Here is a 25,751-nt window from a genome sequence, read left to right as displayed (position 1 = left end):
TCTGACGTCGGTGTTTGCTCAATTAGTTCATGTTTGCTTCTTTTTTCCTTAACCCCTTAGCAAACTATTGGGCAGTTGTTTCCGTTTTTATTTGACAACAAAGTGCAGTGTAAATACTGATAATGGCCGTATAAAAGTCAGGGCCATGTTTATGACAATTGACATAAATGGCAAGAACAGTCTGCAGTTTCCGTTCAAAGTGCCAAATATAAGACTGCGGGGAGAGAGTGCTGTGTAAAAGGAATGTGATGCAACATTGACTTTACAAATGTTTTCTCACCATTACCCAGCATCTGTGGCCTCACTGTACTGCCCAGAAGTACAGTAGTGCTCATGCTGGTTCCCTCTTTTAGACAATGACCAGTCTAATCGTTGTGATGTTACTGAGGGCACATGTACGACAAGGCTAGTGTCAATAGGTTCCCCATCTTTTTTCTTTTTTTTTTTTTTTGTCGCAAGACATGTAGAAGGTACAAGTTGTCAATTTTAGCAACATTTTGTGGAAGGCTGTAAACAGATGGCCAAGGCTTTTCTAATCATCTTTAATTTGTCCTGAATTTGAGAATTGTGCACAGTTACCCCACCGGAGTATAAGGTTAAAATAACAGATTTGGTTAAAAAAAAAAAAAAAAATACAAATATGATGATATAAATCTGTATGAATATAAAATTGAAATTGAGCCTTTAAATGTCATCCTTCAATAAAGCTATGCAATGCAATGCAATGCAATGCAATGCAATGCAATGCAATGCAATGCAAAAAAAAAAAAATAGTTATGCAATGCAAAGTAAAAACATGCACAATCTGAACTTTTCCTGATCATTGGTAGAACCTTGACTCATCTGTCACATGTCACAGCAGTGAGTGACTGCAGCCTGGAGACACACTGACCCCACTGTGGCAGAATAAAAGGAAGTTCAGGCGAAGAGTGGAGTGGAGGAAAAAAAAAGGGCAGTCAGTAAAGGAAGCCGTTGGTGCCTGGCCAAGACTGTGACAGCTGTGTGTTGAAGGGCGGTCCAACCCCGACCAGAACAAAATGAAGCTGCAGATGTCGGGCAGAGAAAGAAAACAAGCATTTGGGGGTGGGGGGGGGGTCAGATAAATTGTATGCATCAACTGTAACACTGCACAAGAGGCTGAGGCGTTCTGATAAGATTTATCTGGCCCAAGGGAGAACAAACCGCTCAACAGGACGTTGTTTGGACACGTGGTTCAGTTCATAGACCGCTGTTCACCACTTAAAATGAATATCTATGCCATTGGTTTTCAAACTAAAAAAAAATTGAAATCTAAAAACCTTGGGTATTTTGCTCTGTGTTTACAGCATGGAGCAAAAAGTTGATTTGAGCTGCTTTCAAATGAAGCTTTGTTGTTGCTCTGTGTTTGGAAGGAGCCAAAACAAAGTGGCCAGAGACATGGCGAGGAAGACAAGAGTGCAATAATTACCAAGCAGCGGGGGGCTGTCACTAATCTAGACGATATATTGGTGGGGTATTAGTACCCTTTGTGACATCACAAAGAGAATATTTCCGAAAACTATGTGTTTTAGCAGATGTTTGCTGAAAAGAGGAGCAGGCAAAATGAGCAAAGGATGAACTTCTAGCACTTCTTGGAAGGGAACAGACTACGGTAGTTAGTGAGGAGTTTTGCATGTAGTGGGATTTTTTAATGTAGTGACTGGATGCTGGATCAAACATTCATTCATTCATTCATCAAATCCACATGAGTGAATAGACATTTATCTACAGTGGCGCCGCCAGCCATAAGAGCAGCATCAGGACCATGTGCGACCCTAAAGGAACAGAACTTTAGTTACCATCAGTGGACAAAACCGTCTCTTGCCAGTTTAAAAATACTCCACATCACAAACCAGACAGTGTACAATTCCCAAAATATACAATTTATTCAAAATATGTTAATGCAACCATCAGTATATTCCAGCAATTACAAAATCAGTAGTTTTTCATCTTATTTTTTTCATAGACAACAAGGCTTGCAGACAAACACAAGCTTTGATAAACATGACAACACCGGGAGAATATATATCTCTATATATTTTTTTATTTATATATATATATATATATATTTTTTTAACAGGGGACCGTCCCTTTCCGACGAATACTGACAGGAGTGCAGTTTAAAAATGACTAAGAAAGGCAGACGGAAGTTTAAAAATTGCAGCAGCTCAAAAAACGAGCTGAATTAGCTTTTCACAAATGTCAGCTGACACAGATGATGATGACATCTCGGCCTTGGCCACATCTAAGTGGCATGTACTGAACCAGAGTCGGGAAAAATATAGCTATATTTCTTTGACTGCAGCCTAAATCTTTACTTCCTTAATTTTTTTTTTTTTTGAGAAACAAGTGGCTTCCTATAAGCACAACACTGAAAACAAACTTCTGCATGAAACTGCACAGGGAAGAAAAACTGGCCACAAACAATTGCCACAGTGAGAGCATAGCTAAAAAAAAAAATGACACAAAAGTGTCACAGAGGGCAGTCAACTCTAAAGGTCAGTTTTCCACCGAGGGCTTGTGCGCTCGCTCACATTTCCCCCCTTGTCAAGCACACGTGTCCATCTGTGACGTAGGAGTTGCATCAACACGTGACAATGAAGACACGAAAACGCTGCGTGCGGAGGAACACAAAAGGGGGGGGGGGGCGTTAATACAAAGATATTTACAATTCATCTGTACAAATATTTGACACGTATAGCGTTAACGATGCAAACTCGACAGGGGCGTCGTCGTGAGTTATAAGATTTTTTTTTTTTTTTTTTTTTTTTAATCGGTGGGAAAACAAGACAGAATCTCTGGAATGGCAAAGTTTATGTTGTAACAAGTCTTTCGGTCAATCCTGGAAGACTCTTTGGCACTTTGAGAGACCCTGAAGGAGTCGCTTTTGAAGGAGCAGTTGAACATTTTGGAAAACACGCAACGTGGGCAGCCGCACGGTGTGAGTGACACACATGCGGAGAGGAGTTGGCCAACTTTGCCCGCCAGCTTTGTCAACACGTCTCTTAGAAAAACACACTACTAATGTAATATGACACACACAAGCGGTTTTCTGTCTTGTCTTTCACACTGTGAGTTCATCAACCGGACAGTTGCACTGTAAAATGTATGCGACAGCGTGGGCTAGCCGCAGCTTGCTAACAGCACGTACTGACAAAGCCCTTTGCCTCTTAGCCTGTCGCAAAATTGGAGGCTAAACTTAAAAAAAAGTTTTCAGTTTTAAAGCCAACTTCTGATTAGCTTCTCACACTTTTTCCAAACGTGTAGCTTTTATGCTACGCCAACCACTCGCAACCTCTCACCCACACTCCCCAAATCCAAGATGGCGGCCCATTCATTTCAATTTATAATTTTTTTAAAACGACTCAAAGACCCTAACTGCATATTGTAAAACAGAGAAGATTTGCTATGAATTGTGTTTCAGGTCACAGTCGTCCTGTCATCCGTTTTAAAGGCGTTTATGTTTGTATTGCGGTCTATGGGAATTTTTTTTTTGCTGCAGTACCTCAAGTGGCCACACAAAAATCGGTGCACCACCATATTGCCATCCAGTTCTTTTAAGACATCCATGCTCTCACCTCAATAAGCGTGTTCTCCAAAATATTAACTCCGCCTTTCATAAAGCAGGGAAGCTCCTTCTACTACGTAGTTTTGGGCCCACCTGGCTAATATTCTGTGTTGAACCCATTCGATCGCACCTCATATCAAAGGTGTGAAATGGCTACATCCGAAACAAAAGACTAATGGATGGAATTTGTTATGTGTATCTTCAGAAAACAATGCAACAATGTCCCTAATCTGCAGTTATCAGTTTACAGTGAATGAGAGAAAGCAATGCCCACAGGAAGAAAAACAAATAACACTGGTTATTTGTAGTGAAACAAATACAATATAAAACCCCATCTGGACACTATGGCTTGTATGATTCACAATAACACACACAAAAAAAAATCTATCAGACAGAAACCTTTTCTTCTTCTCTTCTTCCAGCCTGCCTCACGCTGCATTCACACACCATCCAAATAATAAATACACTCAACTTTTTAAAAAAAACAAAACAAAAAAAAAACCATAATGTTCTTTTCACTTCTTTACAATTACATTAAATTCATAAATAAAGGAACGTACAAGTCAGTATCAACTTAAATTATATGAGAGAAAGACGGCGAGTGTCAGTTGGGGACGGCGAGGTGAGAGAAACGCAGGAAGCCGAGCGACGCGATGCGCACCCGTCGACGCCGCAGCTCCTCAGGCAGAGACGCAGCTCCCTCCCTCCCCCCCTCCACCGTTGTGCTACGCTTTGCCGTTTGTGATATGTTGACAGGATGTAACGGGACGTCTCTGCGGCTACACAGAGTTCGACCCGATGACGACAGGGTGAGAAAAGAGGAAGGTGTCCTGACGACAGTGATTCAAGAATCAGGAAATGCGGAGGGATCGTTACTACAAAAAGGAGTGGGGGGGCGGGGAAGGGGGGGAGGGGGGGATCGAACAATTAGCTTTTCGTTTGAGGAGCCACATGGTCACCTCTCAAGAGACATTTCCAAATTGACAGATTTGTAAAAAAAAAATTAAATGTCCTTGTAGTTGACTTGCAATCTTCTGATTTGGCGACCAATGTGACTTTGATTTTGTGGGCCTTCTTCTAAAAAAAACAACATCGACAGTGGAGGCAAGAAGAAAAGCAGTGTTGTTGCTCCTTCCAATTCCTCTTTCTGTCTTCTGCTGCTGCACCTGGAGCTTGCCTGCGTTTGTGGAATGTGTCTCTGACGGTGGGCGGGTGGGTGGGGTTCTACTGCTCTTCTACACCTCCAACCAGGTCAAAGGAGGTGGAGGAGGGGGAGGAGGAGGAGGAGGAGGAGGCCGACACGGGTAGCTCTCCAGCTCACTTCCAAACACTTCCCGTCCCCGTCCACAGTGGCATGATGGGGTCGGGTGGTGGTGGTGGTGCTACGACACGCAGCAGCACGTCCGCACCTTGGGCTGCTCCTCCTCCAAGGGCTGCTTGAACTTGAGGAGGGGCGGGTCTCCGCTGGCCGGCGTGAAGAAGACGGCGCTGCCGTTGGAGGAGACCAGCGGCATGCGCGGGTCCTCGGAGAAGCTCTTGCCGTCGCTGAACGAGTCCGTGGAGCCGTTGCCCAGGTGGCCGTTGAACAGGGGGTGGTTCAGCAGCTTGGCGGCGGCCCTCTGCTTCTTGAGCTCCGACAGGGTCTGAGCGCGCTCCCTGGCGGGCCAGCCGTCGTCCTGGCCGGGCGGCGCGCCGGCCACGCCGCAGCTCTCGGAGGAGACGGCGTTGCCGTTGGCGGGCGGTGGTGGCGGCGCCGGCGGCGGCGCGGAGGCCGTGGTGGAGATGAGGCCGTTCTTTTTGCTGCCGTCTTCCTTGAGGATGGCCGGCAACTTGGGCTTATCTGACTGCTCGGCCGGCTTAACCTGCGGGGAAAATCAATCGAAACGCAAAAAGTCACTTTAATCCCTAAAGTCAAGTCCAGAGTGGAGGAGATAATACATCAAACGTCCATCAGGGGAAGATCAAAGCCCTTTGATCTGGTGCCAGCAGTATCCCTCCCCCCCCCCAAGCCCCCTTCCATCCTCCCTCACCCACGCTGGATAACATGTGAGGCCAGCATGACCCTCATAAAGTGCTGAGTGTTGCGCCAGCACTGTCACTCCAGTTGTTTTTAATGACTCTGCATTTCCCTCTATCTTACGAGGACGACTTCTTCCAGTGTTGCCTATTCCGTCCTTCTCTCGCTCTAGTTACGTGTTGTAAATTTAGAGCCTTGGAATAAGAAAGTTTCCTTGAATGAAAAGTGCCTCGTAAGTTAAAATGACAAATTCAATTCAAATTCAATTTATCCGTCCCCGGGCACAGAGAGAGGCTCACACAACACGCACACAAGACCCAAGACACAAAAACACACACACACACACACACACACACACCAAAAATAGTTTTTTCTTGTCTGCAGTCAAGAAAATTTAAATGAGCAGTGGTTGGATTAGACCCAACTGCGGTGCGTCAAATAAAGGAAGTAATCCGTTGACTCGTGCCCTTACGCTGCAGATTTTCAAAAGAAAATCTGCCAGAATCTTTTACTGTCCGAACCAATGCCAAAGTAATAATAGTGTATTAGTCACTTAATAAGTGGAAGGGCTACTGTACCTGAAGGCACCATCATAAATCTGTTCTAAGCATCTAATAATTCATTGATAAGAGACAGTGTGCCTTAATAATTAGTTGGCTAAAGATTAAAACTAGTTTATGCTAAATGTCATCAAACTAAATATCGAAAACATGACTTAGCAAAAATGCTTCAAGAATGAGTAAAGTTAAATCTATGAATAACGAATTTCAAGTTTCACATGTGGATGTGGAGAAAGTGAAAAATGCACCACGGTACAAAAAGGATTGACAATGTGATGTTTACAACAGTGATGTGTTGGAAGAGCTTCACTCACACTCACGGGGAGGACGGGCTTGTTCTCCTGGTCCGACTCTTTCTCCTTCTCCTCCTCCTCCTCTCTGCCTCCCCTCCACACGATGGCCTCCGTCTCGTACTCTTTACGGCACAGGTTGTGTCTGTCGGACAGGCTGGCACGCCGCACCACCTTACTGTGGCACAGTTCAGAGCAAAGAATTGTGTCACTATCTATTTGATATCAAAAGCTTTAAACCTTTGAGAAAAAAAAGAAGCATTTATTCACTTTGTAGAATGAATTGTTTACTATGATCAAAAAAGAAAAAGTTTTCTTTCATCATAGTCACTGAATAACACGTCAATAGGCTGAAGCTATTGACCGAAGTCATTTAAAGTATTTCATGAATATCCTTTCCTAACCTAAAAAAAAAAAAAAAATACTCAAGGACACAACAGTTCTGCAGTTAATAAAAAGTGACAATCTGGGTAAAAAGGAAGAATTTGGCAGCAGTTGCAGTTGCGTCAAATCGCCAGCAGGTGGCCACGCTTACCCACGACTCCCCGCACTGGACGTCCGCCTGCACAGCGAGGTCTTGTGTTTGAGCTGAGACTTCATGATGCTGTCGTGTTTGTGTTTGAGGTCCAGCAGGATGGCTCTGAACTCCTCGTCCTCACACAGATCTGACAGGACAGGAAGTGACACGCTCTGTTAAGACTAGCTACTCCCGACAACGCCTTCATTAATCCCACAGTGGGGGAAATTTGCACTACAATCCTCAGCAAGTGGTTATCAGTACAAAATGCACCAATACACATCAGAGAATGTCTTGAAGTTAAAGTAATTGCAGGACTTGTTCCTTCCAACGCTTGGGTTTCAGACATAATCTGAGATTATGTCTGAGATTATGAATGTATGTTAGATTTAAGTATACATGTTACATAATACATTTCCAGATTCCTTGACATTGATAGCAATTGAGTCTTGTGTAGAAAAGAATCTGAAAATATAACTTGACAACTAGTACAACTTGAAAACTATGCATTGCACAAAACAACATATAAAATTGCTATATATTTATCCTACTCGACACGTTTCATATCCATGAATGCAAATTAGTTCATGTATATATTTAAAAAAGAAATTTGCTCATATCGATTATTACTTAAATCTAAATCTCTTAATTTAATCAGCCATTCAAAAATACTATCTGACAGTCATTCAGAGGTATTTAAACATGAAGTTGTCACCTATACATACATTATTATTACATGTTCAATTTTATTGTGGCATCTGGCCAGCCATATTAGCTATATTTTATCTATTACTATTTAAAATCACTTTCTATTCTTTTTTCCGTTTCCTTTGTCATTTTCATTGCAATGCATTTCATTTATTTCTATAACTGTCATAAACGCAAATGTCTGTCTTTGGTCTGTTAAATGAAGTATGTTGTAAAAAAAAAAAAAAAAAAATCCCCTGTATGGAAGGCAGAGTGCGACAGAGAGCGTTGGGGCTGTGAACGTACCGATGGGGGTCTCCTCCAGGAAGGTCTTGGCGTTGAGGCTGGCCCCGTGCGACACCAGCAGCTCTGCAACGTCCATCTAATGCAGCAGCAGCGACAGCAGCAGCAGCAGCAGCAGCAGCAGCAGAGGGACATTTTGTCAGCACTCCCGCACTCGTCTGTTTCCTGTTTGCTTTGTGTCCGTTTTTTTTCTCTCTTTTTTTTTTGCCTCACCTGACCCCAGCAGGCTGCAGCGTGAAGCGGCTGCCATCCGTCCGAGTCTCTCAGGTCCACTCGGCCTCCGCCCTCCAGCAGCAGCTCGGCGGCCTGGAAGTAGCCGTTGGCTGCGGCGATGTGCAGCTGAAAGGTTAACGGAGACATGGTGTTGTTTTTATTTTTTAATGAAAAATTAGAAATTACACTAGTGGCCAAATGATCAGAAGAGATGAAAGCTGACATAAAACACCGAACTGCAATTTAAAAAAGTTTATGCGAATGTAACTTTTCAACATTTCAATCCATTTTTCAAGAAATTTGTTTAAAAAAACAACAACTTTGATTTCAAGTGTCTGAATAGCTTAGCTTTAAAGGCTATGTGTCTTTCAGATCATTTCGTCCACCAAGCACACATCAGGATCCTCTGATCCAAATCCGACTGAGATCAGCCCATCCTTGGATCAAAAGGAAGAATTCTGAGCCATTTTGGCAGAATTTTTTATTTATTTTATTTTTTTCGTAAAACCACAGCAAAAACAGGCAGATGTTGTGTCCCTGTGTTCAGCGAGGATCGACACGTGGTGAAGTGAATTATTCTCCGCTGGAAGCTCCTCGGGCGTCGGCAGACCTCACTTTGAGAGGCGCTGCCCCCTGACGGAGCACAGCGCTTGTTGTCTGAGACTCACTCAGACAGAAAAGATGAAGAAGTCCAGACGAGTCAAGACGGGAGTGTTGCTGCAGAAAGGTTCGCTACGCAGGACGCAGGATGCTACTCACAAGGACGTGATATTAAAAGACAAAATAAGAAGCCGTGCGCTGCATGGGCTTCGGGAACACACCGCTGGTGATGATGTGATTTTCATCTTTGTGTTATTGCTTTCTGAAATCGCTCAAATAGCGGAAAGCGCAAGGTGTGCATGATATTAAGTGCGCTTTTAAATGGAGGGGGGGGGGGTCAGGACATTAGAGATTACCATATAAAGAATCGTTTTTCAAGATGCAGCAATTTTACAACAATTATGTTAATGGGTGACTTGAGAGAAACGGGGAGAGGATGTATCTTCAATCACACAAAGAAGACGCATCAAACTGCTGCATTAAAACCTCACAGACCTTAAAAGGACGAGCTGCCCTGTGAAGCTGATTGGTCATTTAAGATATAATAGAGCATTTTCCCGGTCTGTTTTTGAACGATAAATGTTGTTTTATAACATATAACTACTCTTTCCAAACAGTTTCTATGAGCTCTTTTACACACGGATTCATCCAACAACAAAAAAAATCATCCCATGAGGCTGGAAAACTTTCCATGTGGCCCAGTCAGGTAAACACTTTCTGCAAAACCATGCAGCAAAAGCTGTGTGAGCCAGAACTAAATATGTATCTACTCTTATTTAACACAAACACCACAAACACAAACAGAACGGCCCATCAGTTCCCACAAGAGTCGGGCAGCAGTGGTTTTATGACGCCAAAAAAAATGATCCAAAAAGTTCTTTTATCAGACAGAATTGAGAGGTTTATGGCAACAAACTCTACGACAGGATCTACTGTAAGAGGCAACAGAGATCAGGAAATAGGCCCCAAGGGCCAATAAACAGCGATGGGGGAGCTGACTTCTGGTGCCACGTCTGGGATTCCAGCGTCTCAGAGGAGAGTGGGACAGCAGGGGGCGCGACCCGTCGTCTTGAAGAAAACACGTTCAGGCAAAAAAAAAAAAGAAGAAGAAAGACACAACTTAATTCTGTCTGATAAAAGAACTTGTTAAGCAACACAGACTTGTTTTTATTGCCGTCTGCTAGCGATGAGCAACACTGAAGCCCGGTGGGTCTCCGAGGACCGAGCCCTGCTTGCGGAGAATTTGTTGCGTTAAAATGTTTCTGTCGGGGGGCGCACAACACCAAATGAAAAGTGGAGTCTCTGGGGCTTCTGCTAGCACTCTAATCACAGTTTTTCACCTGCTTCCACACAGGCCAACAACCCCAGCAAGAGGCCACTTCCTCATCACAAGTTATGGATATTTACATGCACACAGAACAACAGCGGAGAATCTGGAGCAGTCCCTCGGAGCTGCAGCATTTCTCCTCAAGGACACTTTGACACAACAAAACAATTAATGTTTAGTTGCCCCAAAGGGAAGCATGCGGAATCAGACAAACCGCCTCTATTAATGTCAACGGGGAGATTTATCCTGGGAGGAGCCGGAAAAGTCAGCCCTCTTCAGAAAAAATGTGTTTCTTATTGATTTTTAGTAATGAAAGTGTAATTATTATTTTTAGTCAAAGGGGATCGACCGACTGCCAGCATAAAATCCCATGAATGTTATAACCTTGTAGCGCAGCCGCGTCACTGAGACTTCAAACGTGAGTTCACACGGATCAATCTTGCTGGTCATGATACGACAGGACCAATCAGCTTGAGCTCTGAGGAGAGAGGGGCGGGGCATGCTGGGCTCGGCCCACGGCAGGAAGCTGCTGTAAACAATACACAATGGCAGCCGCAGCAATGTCAGCAGGTTCATCCAAACTGTGATTTCCTCATTGAATAAGAGTGAGGAATGATGCTTGAGCACCACCGCCACCCCCCACCGCCCCTCTTTCGCAACAGTTCAGTTTGACACCGCAGTGCATCACCGCTGCAGCATGTGTGCTCTTTAGGTAGACGGCTGGTTGGATAAGTGAAAAGTGCTTCGAGAGACTAATTCTTCTCAGGATCTCCTTGGTGACTGAGCAGGGTGAAATACGGCTTCACTTCGCCGAGGCCGTTAACTTTTCTGCAGCAAATTAACAGATTCTTTCCCTCTTTTGCCGCCGGGTTTAACTTTTACCGCATTTTACTCTTTGCCACGCGCATTGTGTAGATTGTTTTTTTTGCCAAGACAAAGACAAGGTGTCCATGAAAATCGAAGTTTTTTTAATTGAGCAAATTACGGTTAGCGATTAGATCGTCCTGTGATGAACGCAGCATCCTGTCCGAGTTTGATCGGCCACGCAAGCGATGAAAATCATTGTTTCTGAGCGCAAAACAAAACAAACGCTCCAGTGTGCCCCCCCCGCCCCGCCCCCCAGCAGCAAAACAAAAGATTAAGCTTACATAACTTCCTCCAGTTTTCCGCGTCCCTTCCTGCCGACTTTGCCAGAGATTTTAATAATGCACGCTCCAGTTTGCTCCATCGTGCTCCAGTGAAGATTAACAGGCCGCGCAGCAGAGGGACAAGCAGCTCAATCAGACAATCTGTGGTACGACTTTAAAGCTTAACAGGGTTATTTTGGGCTACTACCATGTCACGTCCCCCCCGCACTATTTTCACCCAGCGATCCGCCACCATGTTTCCACTGCGGGGCCACATCCAAAATACATGACAAAAAATTATATTCGTGCATTTGGCATTCACAGGAAATTAGATTCAAATAGATGTGTGGGATTTTCTCATTCTCAATATGATTATTTATCAAGCTTGAGTTTGCACAGGAACTGGTAATCATGTGGAATGTGCATGTGAAATGAGTCAAATATGTGGGTTTTAAAATACTGATTAGAATCAGCGTCGCTGCAGAGGGGGAAACAGCGCTAAAAAACAGTAAAAAAAAAAACAAACAAAAAAAAAAACCAAACAAGCAGCAAACCGCAGATATTTCCTGACAGCAGTGCAGCTATAACAGGTGCATCAGATAATGCAGATCTTAATGTGTTCACTAACAGTTTCCCATTATTGGCCATCCTGTTGTTCGCTGACAGCCGACAGCTCAGTAAATTTAGGCGTGTAGACGAGGCGAAAGACGACTCGCCGAAGTTCAAAGCCAGTGTCAGAGTAGGGAAGGAAGAGGATGTGAGGGCGAGCTCACACTGGACAACCACCTCCGGGGTTCACAGAGAACGGCCCCTGGATTTTCTGACTGGCAGGGCCCAGTCTGTCAGGATTGGGAACAGTACCTCAGCCAGGATCATCACCAGCACTGGCACTCCACAGGCATGTGTCCTCAGCCCAATACTGTTTACCCACGACTGTGTCGCCTCCCATAAGGACAATAATAAACGCTTTGATTTGAGAAGAGAAGAGAAGAGAACCATGGAGCGGAAGTTGTGTTGAGGAAATTGGCTTGTTGATGTCAGGGGTTAAAGGTCAGAATGGACCACGGAAAGGCAACAGCAGCTCAGATAACCAGTGGTTACAACCATAGCATCTCTGAACGCACAACACCTCCAACCTCCACGCAGACCTTATTTACACACACTCACTGCCGACTCCATTAGGTCCCTTTTGAAGCGGCTGATGAATGCAGCTAATCTAGTCGTGGCGGAGCCTAAGTACCATTAACCTGTCTACCATTTGTTTTGCAGTAATTTGTAGTGTTTCCAACCTAACCGTGTTTATTCTTTGTTAAAAATTTTACTCACAACTCCAATATGAACTCGTATAATTGCATTTCCCAAGGAATAGAAATCGGTCATAAAATGGGGGAAGCTGACTCACTGTTAGGACTCTAATGAGCCTTTAAATGACTGATTAGCTTTCAGGGGTATTTTAGCCTCATCAGACATTGTTGCAGAGCACATATTCATTAAAGTGTGAATCTATAATAAAGACGTGGGCTTGAATATTCATACACCTCAGTCTGAGTGCTGACCTTTGGTGCGAGGTTCTTTTTAAGAGATTCATGAAAGTCTTACAAAGGCCGTCATAGATTTTTATGCAACTTTTCATGCTACTACTTAGGCTGCTTTTTGTGCCTCACTTTTAACAGACAAAATAGAGCCATACAGCTGAAGTAGTGGTTTTGAAAAAGCTAAAGAGTGTATGTGTGAGTGTGTGTGTTGAGGGACCTCTTACAATTCCATTGAGTCACACAAGTTTAGTAAAGAGCCTGTCACCTCTTCTTCACCCAGCAGGGTTTTCACAAAGCATCAACTAATTCCATTCAACGTCTTGTTTCAGCGATACAGCCAAACGCTTTTGCAGCACATTAGTGAATTAAACAGGGGCCACAGTTCGGCCTGAAAAACTGGCAACCCAAAAAAGAGTATTGTGACATCCTAAAGTTGCTTATGTAATTGCTTACATTCCTGCTAATAAAAACTTACTCGGTGGCACTTTTATGTGACGTTCAATGTGATTTGATGTAATACTCCCACTTTCCTTTCCTATGTTTTTCTTTTCTGCAAAAACTGAAATTTCTGAAATTTCCCATTTCCTTTTTTCTTTGCGTCATATTTTCGTTATCATGGGACAAGGAAAACAGAAATAAGTTCAGACCTCTATCAGCCTAAGACGAATCATCACCAAGCCTCACCAGCGTGGCTCCCTGGGAGTCCTGCCGATTGACCTCCTCCCCTTGTCTCAGCAGCTCCTGAATGTCCCCGAGCATCTTCCTCTCTGTCGACGCCCGCGTCTCATTGATCATCTCCTGGGTGATACCTGCCAATCATCACACACACACACACACACACACACACACACACACACACACACACACACACACACACACACACACACACACACACACACACACACTGTGTTAATGACGAGGGGGGGGGGGCACGTTCTTAAAATAGAGCAAGATGAAAGAGCATCTGCTCCACAGCACCTGGAGGGACACGACATGCAGACACGGGGTAATGGACACACAGGACACACAACAGCAGGAAGGTGTTTACCAAATCCGTGCATCTCCACTCCTGCTGTTTTTTTGCATTTGTTATCTGTAGGTGGCTTTATATTATACAGTTGCTCCCATTTAAATGTGTTTTTGCAGTAGTACCAGTTAGAGGGAATATGCCAAATGTGTAAAAATCTGATTTATTTTGACTACAAATCAGTTTTGAAAATCATGAATAACTGAGGTTAGAAAGTGCGTTATAAGAGAAAGACCCTCTTCATATTAAACAGGGCCAATGTATTCATAAGGGAAATAGATTATTAGATTAGATAGATCGATTATTAAACCAGTCATTTGTTTTAACCATGGATGGTCTAAAAAAACTTTGGCCAGCACCCCCCCCCCCCAAAAAAAACGGTTGCAACCTACAACAGAAAGGAGCATTAAATCCATAAGTTTTCAAAAAACAATTGCTGGTAAAAAAGAAAATAAAAAAAAAAGTTCAACAGGCCTTAATGTCCATTTTATTAGCAGGTGGGCAGGCGTTGGAGCACGGCTGATGTCAGGATGATGCAATCCGTCTTTACATATAGTCAATGGCTTTAACATACTTGATCACATTAGGAATAAATTAAATGATGACGTGTATTTAAGTCGGATCAAACTAAAGCCGCTTGCGTAACAGTATTTGAATGGTAAAACAATCAAAGTTCAGGCAGGTTTCAGCATTTTTATTATTCTTATTCTTATTGTTTTGGACTTGCTGGATTCATGCTCAGCTGCAGCTCAGGCCAGTCCGTCAGTGGCACTTCACTGCTATTGTAAATTTCTCCCTGAATCCGTCAGCCGACTGCAGGTGAAGCCCAATATTGAGGCGAACCGCCTCACTGGGATTCTGCTCCTCCCTCAGCAGCAGCAGCAGCAGCAGCAGCAGCAGCAGCAGCAGCAGCAGCAGCAGCAGCAGCGACGGTCACGTCAGTCCAGCAAATTTAAAGAGGTTTCAGGTTGACAATAATGAAAACCTGCCATGACTCTGAAGTGCAGTGTGAATTGTCCTCCAGCGAGCCACTTTAACAATATTGGAGGATTGGTCACGGCTAAACTGGCCGTGCAGGTAAGAATCAAATCAAACCCGCTGGCGCTCGTGAACGGTGTGTTTATGGCTTTAACTGTTTCAATGCAAACTATAAAAGAGAGGAGCTGAAGCTGACTGTGAATGTGTTCTGGTTTTAAACCTCAAGGCCAGTCCATCCACTCTGGCTTTACTACCACACTTGTGTGGCCTTGACACAGAGGAGAATATAAATTGATTTATCTCTGCGGGCGCAATCAGAATCATAGTCATAAATCAATCACAGACACCCCTTTTCCTTGGGAAGCTACTTTAACCAGCAGCGACTGCCGTCTACGTTGCAAAGAGAGGAATCGTGACTCGGAAAGAAAAACAAAAAAACAAAATAAAAAAAACAAAGTCTCGGTCCCGAAATAAAACTACATACTTATTACTCACGTCTACAACCACGCTAATGTTTTCTCATAATCTGTGATCACTTAATGAGTCTATTCCAATCACAAAACCTTTAATATTACAGAAGCATTTTACAATCGGCACTAAACATCTTCTGCAAAATAAAATAAAAGTAAGTGCAGCAATCATAAAAACATTAGTATCAAATATTCTGATTTCATCGAGTAATAGAGGGTTACTAACTTCCCAAGATGGTAAAGAAATAATTGGATTTATTTTGCCACGGCTTTTTACTACTGATTGCACTGGTGTCTTTTTTCTTTCCGTTACAGGACCTTCTAGGATCTTCCTACTAAACACGATGAGAAGTATCAATAATGCAGAAGCAAAGTCACACTGCAACAGCTGAAATGCTTCTTTTGCAAATGAGCCCAAAAATGATATTGCTACTGATCATTCGTTACCCTTGCACCCAATCACATTTCCTTTTTTTTTCTTATTTTAAGGGACCCTACTGTTACCATTTCCACATTCATTATAATCATTTTGGTGGTCCGTGGAGGCGTCACAATGATAATCAGCTCGACTTGTGACGTAGAAAGTGTTAGTTGGCACGCCAGTGACTCAAAAAAAGAAAATCCCTGTTAAAGTTCTGAAAAAGTCAGTTTTCATAATCGGACGCCTCTAAAGACGTGTGAACACACAGTGCTCTGTACATCCCATATTTCAAACCCTACTTTATCGGCTCCCTGTAATCACTGTGGCGCATCAGAGACGCACAGAGCTCTGCGGGGGGAGAAGCGCGAGTCAGAGACGTCGATGCTGCATATAAAGCGAGTTTGCAAATGTGTGTGCGTGAGTGTGCGTGCGTGCGTGCGTGCGTGTGCGCCACTGTCGCCTCCGCGGAGCCGAGCGTTCCCCTGCAGAGCTGCGGCGGGATCATTAGGGGAGCAATTAGCAGCGCCGCGCTTCCTTTGATCGGCTTCATAATCATTCCTCTCACCTACTGCACCGCTATCTGCACTCGGCAGCTCACAGAGGCCCTGCTTTTTCCGCAGGTTGTCTCGAAACATAATAATAAAAAAAAAATTATAAAAAAAAAACACCCCCACCATCCTCCCACCTCTCCCCTCTCGCCTCTTGTGTTGACGTTGTGATCGGTGCATCACAGTCCAAGTCGTCGTGGTTGACGGCCTTTTTCTGACCCGCAGCCGCAGTCGGACTCTCTCGGTATCGGGCCGCTCTCACGCTAGAGTAGATTAACTATCACTTCTTGTCTATGCAGCACCACTGTTGTTCTCCCAGGGGGCTCATAGAAGAGTCAATATACTAAGATCCAACACATCCTGTGTCTGTTGTTCCACAAATCCAGTGAACTGAGAAGATCTTGCTATGCTCTTGCTGAAAATGTGGAAATGTGCACGATGTTAAACTGCTAGCCGGCAGCTAAGCCACGTTTTCTCAAAGCATGCTGGGTAATACGCAGTCTACAGGGTCTTTTTTTCGTCTCTCTGACCTTCCTCTATTAATTCCTGCCGCTGACCTCCTTTAACTTTCCCCTCACTCGTCATGTCACACCGACTTAATGTGGCGGCCGCTGTTATTTATGGTGACACAGCATGAATATACAAAGGCACAGTCTCGCACACCAGTGAGACGGCTGGGAATATCTCAACGCTTCCCCGTGGCGTTAATGCCGAAGCTGCTCACGAAGTGTCTCGGGTCACCAGCCTGCCGCCACCATCCGCAACCAAACTGTACAAATATAGGGCCAAGAAGACGACTGGCTACGAACAAACTTTAACTTAACTTAACCTAAACTGTCGGCAGAGTTACATCTGAAATCTCTAACTTGCTTTAATATTACTTACAGTGACACTGACAGTAGGGGAAGTGCACTGCCTCCACTGAAAACAATTCAATTGTCACTACCTGCTTACTCACAAATATTAAAACTAAAACAATGTTCCATCCATTTTCCATACCGGCTTAGTCCCGAGGTCAGGGTCACGGGGGTCTGCTGGAGCCTATCCCAGCTGTCTTAGGGCGAAGGCAGGGTGACACCCTGGACAAGTCGCCAGTTCATCGTCGGTTCACCCGGAGAGAACCCACGCAGACACAGGGAGAACATGCAAACTCCACACAGAAAGGTCCCAGGCCCGGGCCCCGGAATCGAACCCACGACCTTCTTGCTGTGAAGCGGCAGCGCTAACCACTGCGCCACCGTGTCGCCCCCAACGTTCCCCCAGTTCTTATTAGCAACCCATACAAAACAACTGATAACAACACAAAGCTGGAAAAAAAACCCACAAAGCATAAAGAAATTGCGACATCTCTGCCTCATCCTCAAAGACGCGAGTCGCCTTTTCACCGAGCCAATCGTTACCTCTGTTGGCCATGGCCGTCTCTATGATGTCCAGTGTCGGGTCGTCTTCACACAGGTCGTAGGGCATGTTTCCATCCGAGTTGACCGCCAGCAAATCTGCGCCACTGTGGGGAAAAATGAGGAGAAACAAAAATTACAAGTGAAATGGTTACATAAGGCCGGCCAAGTGCGATAAGAATGAAATAAATAACAATAAGAAAAAATGAGTGGTTGCACTTGTGGTTGAATTTTGGTTTGCACAAAAAAGTATTGTAGTAAAACCTGATGCTTTGAATTTTGTTGATATTACTGTGGAAAATTGTTGAAATTGCTTGTGTCAACATGCTTAAGACACCGGGCCAATCCTAAACTGTATCTATTGTAGGTTGAGACATTGTACTGGAGGTATGAATGAGGATGGAAAAACATCTGCATGATGTGCCCCCCCGACATTCTCACACTGGACTTCCTGCGCTGATGGTGGCGCTAAGGCTGCCCTGATGGCAGAGTCACTCCTGGTGGGTTTCAACGCAAACTCACGTTTCACCCTATTTGGTCCGAGAGAGCCTTCAATGAACAAGAGGGGATAAAAGAGAAGTTTGGATCTGGGCCAACATTGGTAGATTCAAGGCTACTAGAAAAAAGAAAGAAAGAAAAAAAAAAGTGCCTTATGATTTTTGTCACAACTAATCCCTGGCTTAAACCCACAAGCCAGCAGTCATACTCTTCACAGCTGAAAACAAACTGAGAAGTGGTGAGAAAGATATATCATCTCAGCGTTATTACCAGCGTAGCTCACATTTTGTTTCGCTGGACACAGCAGCCCTGACCTTTGACCCCTCACACCAATAACATTGTCATCTCGTCCTTGGGGCAACTATAAACGCCCCTTGTTCCAGTTGAGGTTGTTCAGTAAAGCCGTTCGTTCCTTCTGATGCGACGGCCGTACAAAATATCTCAACATCGTGACCGCCTTAAAAACCAGAAGCGAGCGTCCACATCTTGCATCTCTGCCTGAGATGGCGCGGCCGCTGTCGATTACGGCGCTAATTGAAATCTTTCCTCGGAATAGAGAGTCCAAGTGGTGAGATCATGTTTGACAAATCCCCCGTGTCAGCAGATGGCAGATGAAGCGCTTGTGTGTTCTCTGTGTTGATAGCTAGCGTGTGCACGGGCTTCATTCCCAGTCAGCGTGGCCAAGAGTGTGCGAGCACCTCCGCTCTGCATCTGCATGCCACTGTGTGTGTGTGTGTGTCAGTGCGCGTGTGTGTGTGTGTGTCAGTGCGCGTGTGTGTGTGTGTGCGTGTGCAAGACTAATTATGTTTGTCTCTGGTCCTCGTCCTCAGGTGGGAATGTGACAAGGCAGAAGAAAATCAACCTCACATGAGGGCTTTTTCTTTTTTGTTTTTCCTGGAGAGCACCTGCGTCAGCGTCAGCGCTGATGAATTATCCACGACGGTGCGTTATTTGTCATCTATGACGTGTCCTGTGGCTTGGAGATGATGTATTATGTCCCGCGTTATTATCACAATGTTATTGAATCTTTTTTGGTTTTATATTTTAGCCTGAATCTTCTGCCTACAAAAGACAATTAGGGCCACAAGAAGAGAAAAGTTTTAAGTTGAAAAAGGTCAACGTATAAAATACGTAATTTAGTCAATGAAGTTGATGTAAAAAAGACGAAATTTCATGAATAAAGTCAAAATTTCGTTAATGAAGTCGACAAAATTTCGTTAATGAAGTCGACAAAATTTCGTTAATGAAGTCGACAAAATTTCGTGACATTAATTGCAAAATTTCGATTTTAATCACAAAATGTCGTCTTTTTTACGTCAACTTTATTCTCGAAAATTCGACTTTAAACTCAAAATGTCAACTTTATACTCGAATTGGTAACTTGAAAAAAAAAATCTTAATTTTTCTTCTCTTCTTGTGGCCCTAATCCTCTTCCGTATCTGCCTGGCTGGAAAATCCAAGAGTAAAATTGCAGTTCATCTCGACTGAAGGACCTGAATCAGACAGCGTGGTGTCACCTGTTGCAATCGCGTAACCCCGAAAGACTGCAATTACATCAAATGCATCAGTATACACACATACTAATTTCGTCGCCCTTCTGTGGATATCCATTCAGGCTGTGAGTGCGAGTGCGTGCTAATAAGCAGGTAGGCAGCAGACTGATAAAGCGTGCTAACTGAAGGGAACCCCGCCCGCCCCCATCCCCCGCTGCAGTGTATGTGCAGGACTCACTGTGCGATGAGGATCTTGACCAGGCCCGCGTGGCCGCAGGTGGCGGCGGCGTGCAGCGGCGTCCACAGCTCGTTGTCCTGCGCGTTGACGCTGGCCCCCCGGTCCAGCAGGATCTTCACCATCTCTTCGTAGTTGTCAATGCAACACTGAGGTGGGCAGAGAGAGACGAGGGGGCGCATCGTTAGAGTTGGATTAATTGGAAGCAGCTAAACACTGGATCACATTGCAGATCTTGTCCACTAGGGGTGCCGTCCATCATCCATCAATGACCGGTCTCTCGTTGTAACCGCCTGGCTCAACAGGCCGTAAAAATTGAGATTGGTCAACTTAAACTGAACACTCTAGACTGCAACAGAAGGTCTGAATCATTGTTTTGATTTTTTTTTTTTTAACAAGACTTCCTAAGAACTTCCTCCGTCAGACATTGTGGTTTCGTTGTGTCAGCTAACGGATCGCCAGGCTTAGTTGACCGAGTCAAGCAACAGAGTTTCCAGAGCATTTAAATCACAATTCAGACTAAGTAAATAAGGCCACTGATATTGTTAAAACGTACAAATAAAAGGCGATTTTGAGAGAACAACAAAGTTTTAATAAGTCCACCACCAATAAGTCACCGCTTGAGAGCTCAAACTCTTGTCCAAACTTGTCCAATAAACTGCACAAATGTCGCCGATTTGTATGAGAGACCAACAAGACTAAGATAACGAAACCAACTATTGAACTATTAAATTATTAAACAATTGAACATGTTGGCAAGGCTGCAATGCCAATGTGCCACGGTATTTACATTTTAAATTGCAGATGACTCGGCAACTGAATCTTCAGCCATCGCGGGCTCCCCCTGGTGGCAACCTGATCGCCAGGTGGAGTTCAATCTGTCAGGCTCTCGTGAGTGTTTACACGATCAGACACGTACACATCCGGTTCAGCACAAGACCTTCTGGCTGGCGTTGGAGATCTGATTGGCTATCGCAACTGTGGTCAGTTTACTCACAGCAGACAGGAGCCACGAATGTTTATTCTGATGGTCTCGGGCAGATTTAATAGAACACAGAAGGTAGCTGAACGACGATTGGATAAAAACCGGATACAAACTGGACATAATTTGACAGGAACAGGACAGACTATGAAGAATATTTCTATTCATATAATCACAAAAAAATACTTTTCTTGTTATGTTTAGGCCAGCAGATATGAGAGACAAAATGCAGCACATTTAGGAAACATTCCATCAAGTGTGTCGGGGCGGTAGAAACAGAAACAGAGCAATGCAACTCTGAAAAACATCAGCAACAAACTTGACTGGGTCAGCATGCATCACGCAGGGGGTGAAGACCCCCAGCAGGTGAAACGCAGGATGAAAGCGTCTCTTCCTTCAGTCTCTTCAGCCTCTTCGGCATCGAATTCACAGAGCGAAACCTGAGCTGTGCTGCAATGTCGATGCGCTGTTTGCCTCAGCCCTTAAATCACTGCGGGCATCGAGGGAGTGGAAGGGATTTATTTGTCCAGGAGGGCTGGGAGAGAGGAAGACGACGCAAAAAAAAAAAAGAAACCTTCCAACAGCAACGCCGCCGAACGCAAAACTGTGCCGTCCAACTTTGCGCCCACTGGAGCTGGACTTGAGACAAAGCTGGACGCGCGGCCCTGGCTCACACCCATCCGCACGCAGCTAGGGAGACCAAGGCGGAGGTGGAAGAGAATTTTTTTCCTTGTTAAATCTGGGCGTGATTGCAGGGCGGGGAGGACAGCGGCGCTTTTCCACAACAGTCCCACTGCTTTGTCGGCCGCGGCAGTTTTTTCTCCACCTAGGCCAATTGGCCCGCAGCGGTGCCCGGCCTGCGAACCCGTGAACCCAGAGAGCGAAGGAGACGAGGAGTGTGTGGGGGGGGGACAAACAAACATGGAAATTGGCGAATGGAAAGACTTTGTCTCAGTGGCAGGGTCGGGTCCAAGCAGACAAACCGACGTCTGAGTGGGAGATTCCAGCCTCAGACCTGCCGCTCAAGCCCCGTCTCCCAAAGTAAATATCTGTTGCTACCAAAAACAACTGCATTTCACTTAAAAAAAAACAAAACAAATCAACTTCCAGTGTTGTCAGAATTAGCCAGCACGCCGTTTTCCCTTTTGAAGTGAAAATCAGACGCCCGTCTACGAAGACATAAGGAATCACCGCTGACAAGGCGACGGCTGCACCGTAATCCTGTTATGATTCCTGCAGCGAGCACTAAACACCGGCGGGAGGAGAAAAAGAAAACAAGGTCAGGAACAAAAGAGCGATTACACGCGCGAAGGCAACTCTGGTTTTCTTCCTCTTCACACAGCACAGGGGGTAAAAAAAAAACGATCTGCCCAGCATGCCGAGTAAACAATACAGGTAATACACACTTAAAACCCCACCGCAAGTCTTTACAACTGGCAAATTGCTCTGTGTTAGCGACCTAATGAAGCTTAAGACAACAAGTCTTGAATGTTGAAATGAGTTAAATCAAAATCGAGCGGCCTTCAACAAGAAGGTTCAGCTTCACTTTGTCGCAACTGACTGACGCCGCAAACCGTGTTCTTCATATTGAGTTATTTTCTTTGAATGTTTTTTTTATTCTATTCTATTTTTTTATTTTTTTTATTTTTTTTATTTCTATAAATGTTTCTCAAATTTACCACCGTTACTTTGTCACTCACAGGGCCACTGGTGCTCCTCACGCACTGGAACTTCACAGTGTGTTCAAGTGCATCATGTAAATTCGGTTATTTGTGGTGCAGCTCACAGTGAAAATGCGTGGGACACAGCGAAAGTTGCACGAACCGGCAACACGGCGGTTTCCATCCCTTTGTCATACTGTCCCTTCTTTTTTTATGATTCAGTCCCCGTCCTGCAGGAGCGACGCAGCGGCTGACGGCTTAAGGACATTAAACACGCGAAACAAGAAAAGCTCAAAGAAAGCAAGCCGCTTGAACAGGGCGGGAAGAAGAGACTCCGAATGAGGCTGCAGGCATCGACTGCCGCGTCGGCTTGACTGAAGGGGGGCCGAGACGCGACTGCGGGGGCGGAACATAAATTAACAAGCGGCAGAAAAGAGAGGAAATGAAATTACTTGACAGATGCAGGGGAGCGATAGCAGGAAGACAGATAAGAGCTGAAATATGCAGAGAAAGCCACAAGCGCCGACTCGCTGGAAACATCGCAGGCTGACAAACATCCTGTGGAGAACGCGTCAGTCGCAGGTAATCTCAGATGTTTCGGATTAGCGGAATTAGGGGGACGTCGGCCGCTCGCGCCGGTTCGAATGCAGCCGGTGGCACAGAGAAAACGCAAAAGAAAGAAGGCGACTGAGAGCAGACATACGAGAGGAAAAGCAGACAGGGCAGAGCTCTGCCACGGTGAATAAGGCGGTTCAGCAAACGTCCTGGCAGCAGACAGCAGACAGAAGGGCTGCGCGGCGAGCAGAGGCGGTCCGCAGAGTTTGCAGCAAAGTTGACATGAAATGATTGATCCCCCGTTTACTTTCTGTGTCAAACAAGTCAAAACAAGAGCGCCGATGATGACAGCGGCTTTCAAAGACAGCCAGCGATGATCGGAGGAGGCCATTTCCTGCGGAGGTGTTAAAAAAAAAGGCCTAATTTTCAGTTGTTTTTTTTTTCTTTTGGCAGGATTAAAGACGTAGCTCATAAAAATGAATCTGTACAAAAAAACGGAATGAGAACTAAGATGAAGAAGAGGGTTGAGAAGATGCAAAGTTGGGGACTGATTAGATCTTAGAGGACATAGATAACACTGAGCGGAAACTGAGCTATCGGAATGTACTTTTTTTTTCCCACTGCCAAAACAAACACCAACTGCAGGCTACATGAGAGAGAATCCTCTCACGCCTCGGTGTTTCACCAATGAACCCGGCCGTCACAGCGGTTTCCCCAAATCTGCTGGACCGACTTCACAAAGCAATTGCAGCAAACGGCCCACAGAAGATCATTTTGCAAAAGGAAACTTACAGGGAGATTGGACGGCGACTGTCACATTCACAATGGACAACTTGTCTCCTTTTACCACGAGAAGAACAAACTGTTAGCGGCAACTTTCCAGTAAATATGGAATAAACAGAGGCCCGTGAACATTTACACCACTGCCAGCCAGCGTGCGGCACCATGGTCGACTGAGCGTTTGCTAAAGCCACGTCAGGACAGGAAAGCCTGTGGTGACATTATTTGTTCTTCAGTCAATAAGGAAACACTGTCCAGGTCGACGTCAGGCAGCTGCTGCGACTGTTTGACACAGATAAAGTGGACTATAGCTTCAAATCAGATGAAAATGAATCAAACTGAAGCTGGACCTGCAAGACTTCAGACTTGGAGCCTTTCCAAGTTAATGTATTGTAATATTCTGAATGGTCGAGCATCCTGGAGCTACTTTCAGGCTCCACCTAAACCAGAAAAAGGGAGCTGGGAACATATAACATAACATATATTCAGAACATACAACACACATTTGGAACATTAAGATTATTTATTTTTGTAACGCTACAAACCTATTTACTGTGCTTGCGTCGACCATCCTGGCAATATCATATGTAATCTGTCCTCCAGACAGTCTAGCCTGTTAGCCTGCTAGCGAGCTGTGATCTTTCTGTTCCGCTCACCCTCAAGCTCCTCTACTAAATTAAGACGGCAGCCTCGCTGCCTAGGCCCAGAAGACAAAGAGGTAAACAACCAAACACAACGTGTCCTCTGTGACCCTGCGGCTCATTTCTGTCCAGCACGGCCGAAAAAAAAACAATGGAGACGACGGTCTTCCTCGGAACTGAGAGAGCGGAGAAGTGGGCTGAGAGGAACGTGGTGGGGGTGTGGGGGGTAAAATCTGGAGTGGGACCCGTGAGCGACGGCTGCCGCTGACACGGCGGCGAGCTAGGTGATGAAGGGTTAAGTGGCCGAGAGTGGAGCCGAGCCCGCAGGAGGGGACGAGGATAAAGAGGCTTTAAATTTTACCTGAGCTGCAGGGAGCGAGCGCAGGTGGCGAGGACGGGGAGGGAAGGGAGGAACGACCCACGCAGCGCCCAAAAATTAGACGTAAATGAGCTTAAATGGATTAAATCTGGCCCGCGATGAGCAGAACTTGTTGCTCATCTTTGTTTTTGGCCTCTCATGACTTTCCAAAGAATGCCTGTCTGGGCACCTGTGGCAAAAACCGACCGTCCGAAAAGCTGGCCTCAGTTCTCTAAAACTGCATAGAAAAATATAAAAAACATATGTTGTTTTTTTAATATATATTCTTGTAGGTGAAATAAATCATTTAAAAAAGGTTCGGTTTCTCCCTGTGCCTTGAATGATCCGAGATGACGCAGGTTCCGAGCTCCCACCTCCTCTTCAGCTCACTGGCACATTATTCACAACAGCGGCTGTGCTGTAGGTGTGAGTCCGAGGGCAGAACTCTGACCGCAGCGTCACTGCAGGAGGCGCGTGTGGGAGGAAGGCTGCCGTACTTCATTAGGATTAACCAGCAGAGCCCGAAGCCACCTGGAGTCCAGTCCAGCAGAGTCCAGCGTGCTGGAGGTACAGATTTTTAAACTTCGAAGACCTGAAGTCTTGCAAGGCGTGCATTTTTTATTTGATTTTTTTTTGATATTTTGGCTAATTGGGACATTATGAGTTTAAAAACAAAGAATTGTCTTTTTATATTACATAGTTTCTGCAAAATAATGGTGTCCACATATGAGATATTACATATTTCATACAGTTTTTCGACTTCCATAACAAACATTGACCACATATGAACCGGAACCAACCATGAATTTTTTTTTTCATTTTTTTACCTGGTCGACGTTTGTATTGGGAGTCCGAACTTCTGGATGGGTTGTCGGCCACCTTGAATCTAACGTGTGATGTGATGTACTCTTCTTCCACCACTAGGGGGCAGTTTAATGTTCTCGT

At 44.9% G+C, this 25,751-nt stretch overlaps 1 protein-coding gene and 1 long non-coding RNA gene across 6 annotated transcripts in view; one reads left to right on the top strand and one right to left on the bottom strand.

Annotated features, from left to right (window-relative positions):
- The first annotated feature begins 1,724 nt into the window (after window positions 1–1,724).
- LOC142887533 (uncharacterized) lies at window positions 1,725–4,480 on the top strand. The gene is made up of 2 exons (XR_012926550.1): window positions 1,725–4,249; window positions 4,283–4,480. It is a non-coding gene; the product is annotated as an uncharacterized LOC142887533 (long non-coding RNA).
- A 143-nt stretch (window positions 4,481–4,623) lies between these two features.
- The window catches only part of ppp1r16b (protein phosphatase 1, regulatory subunit 16B), an 81,246-nt gene continuing 60,118 nt past the window's right edge, over window positions 4,624–25,751 (bottom strand). For all 5 annotated transcript variants that reach the window (XM_076025247.1, XM_076025245.1, XM_076025249.1 and 2 more), the window contains 8 exons: window positions 19,833–19,978; window positions 17,607–17,710; window positions 13,447–13,571; window positions 8,174–8,299; window positions 7,964–8,039; window positions 6,989–7,118; window positions 6,478–6,631; window positions 4,624–5,448 (listed from right to left, as the gene is read on the bottom strand). In XM_076025247.1, coding sequence (XP_075881362.1) covers window positions 4,969–5,448; window positions 6,478–6,631; window positions 6,989–7,118; window positions 7,964–8,039; window positions 8,174–8,299; window positions 13,447–13,571; window positions 17,607–17,710; window positions 19,833–19,978 — 1,341 coding nt within the window. In that variant the 3' untranslated portion in view covers window positions 4,624–4,968. The remainder of the gene's footprint in view (window positions 5,449–6,477; window positions 6,632–6,988; window positions 7,119–7,963; window positions 8,040–8,173; window positions 8,300–13,446; window positions 13,572–17,606; window positions 17,711–19,832; window positions 19,979–25,751) is intronic.

This window comes from Nelusetta ayraudi, unplaced genomic scaffold (genome assembly GCF_046127955.1).
Source record: "Nelusetta ayraudi isolate G7.1 ecotype Tasmania unplaced genomic scaffold, CSIRO-AGI_Nayr_v1 ptg000017l, whole genome shotgun sequence".
NCBI lineage: Eukaryota > Metazoa > Chordata > Actinopteri > Tetraodontiformes > Monacanthidae > Nelusetta > Nelusetta ayraudi.
The sequence above is the reverse complement of the archived record's forward strand: the minus strand, read 5'-3'. Positions and strand labels throughout refer to the sequence as shown.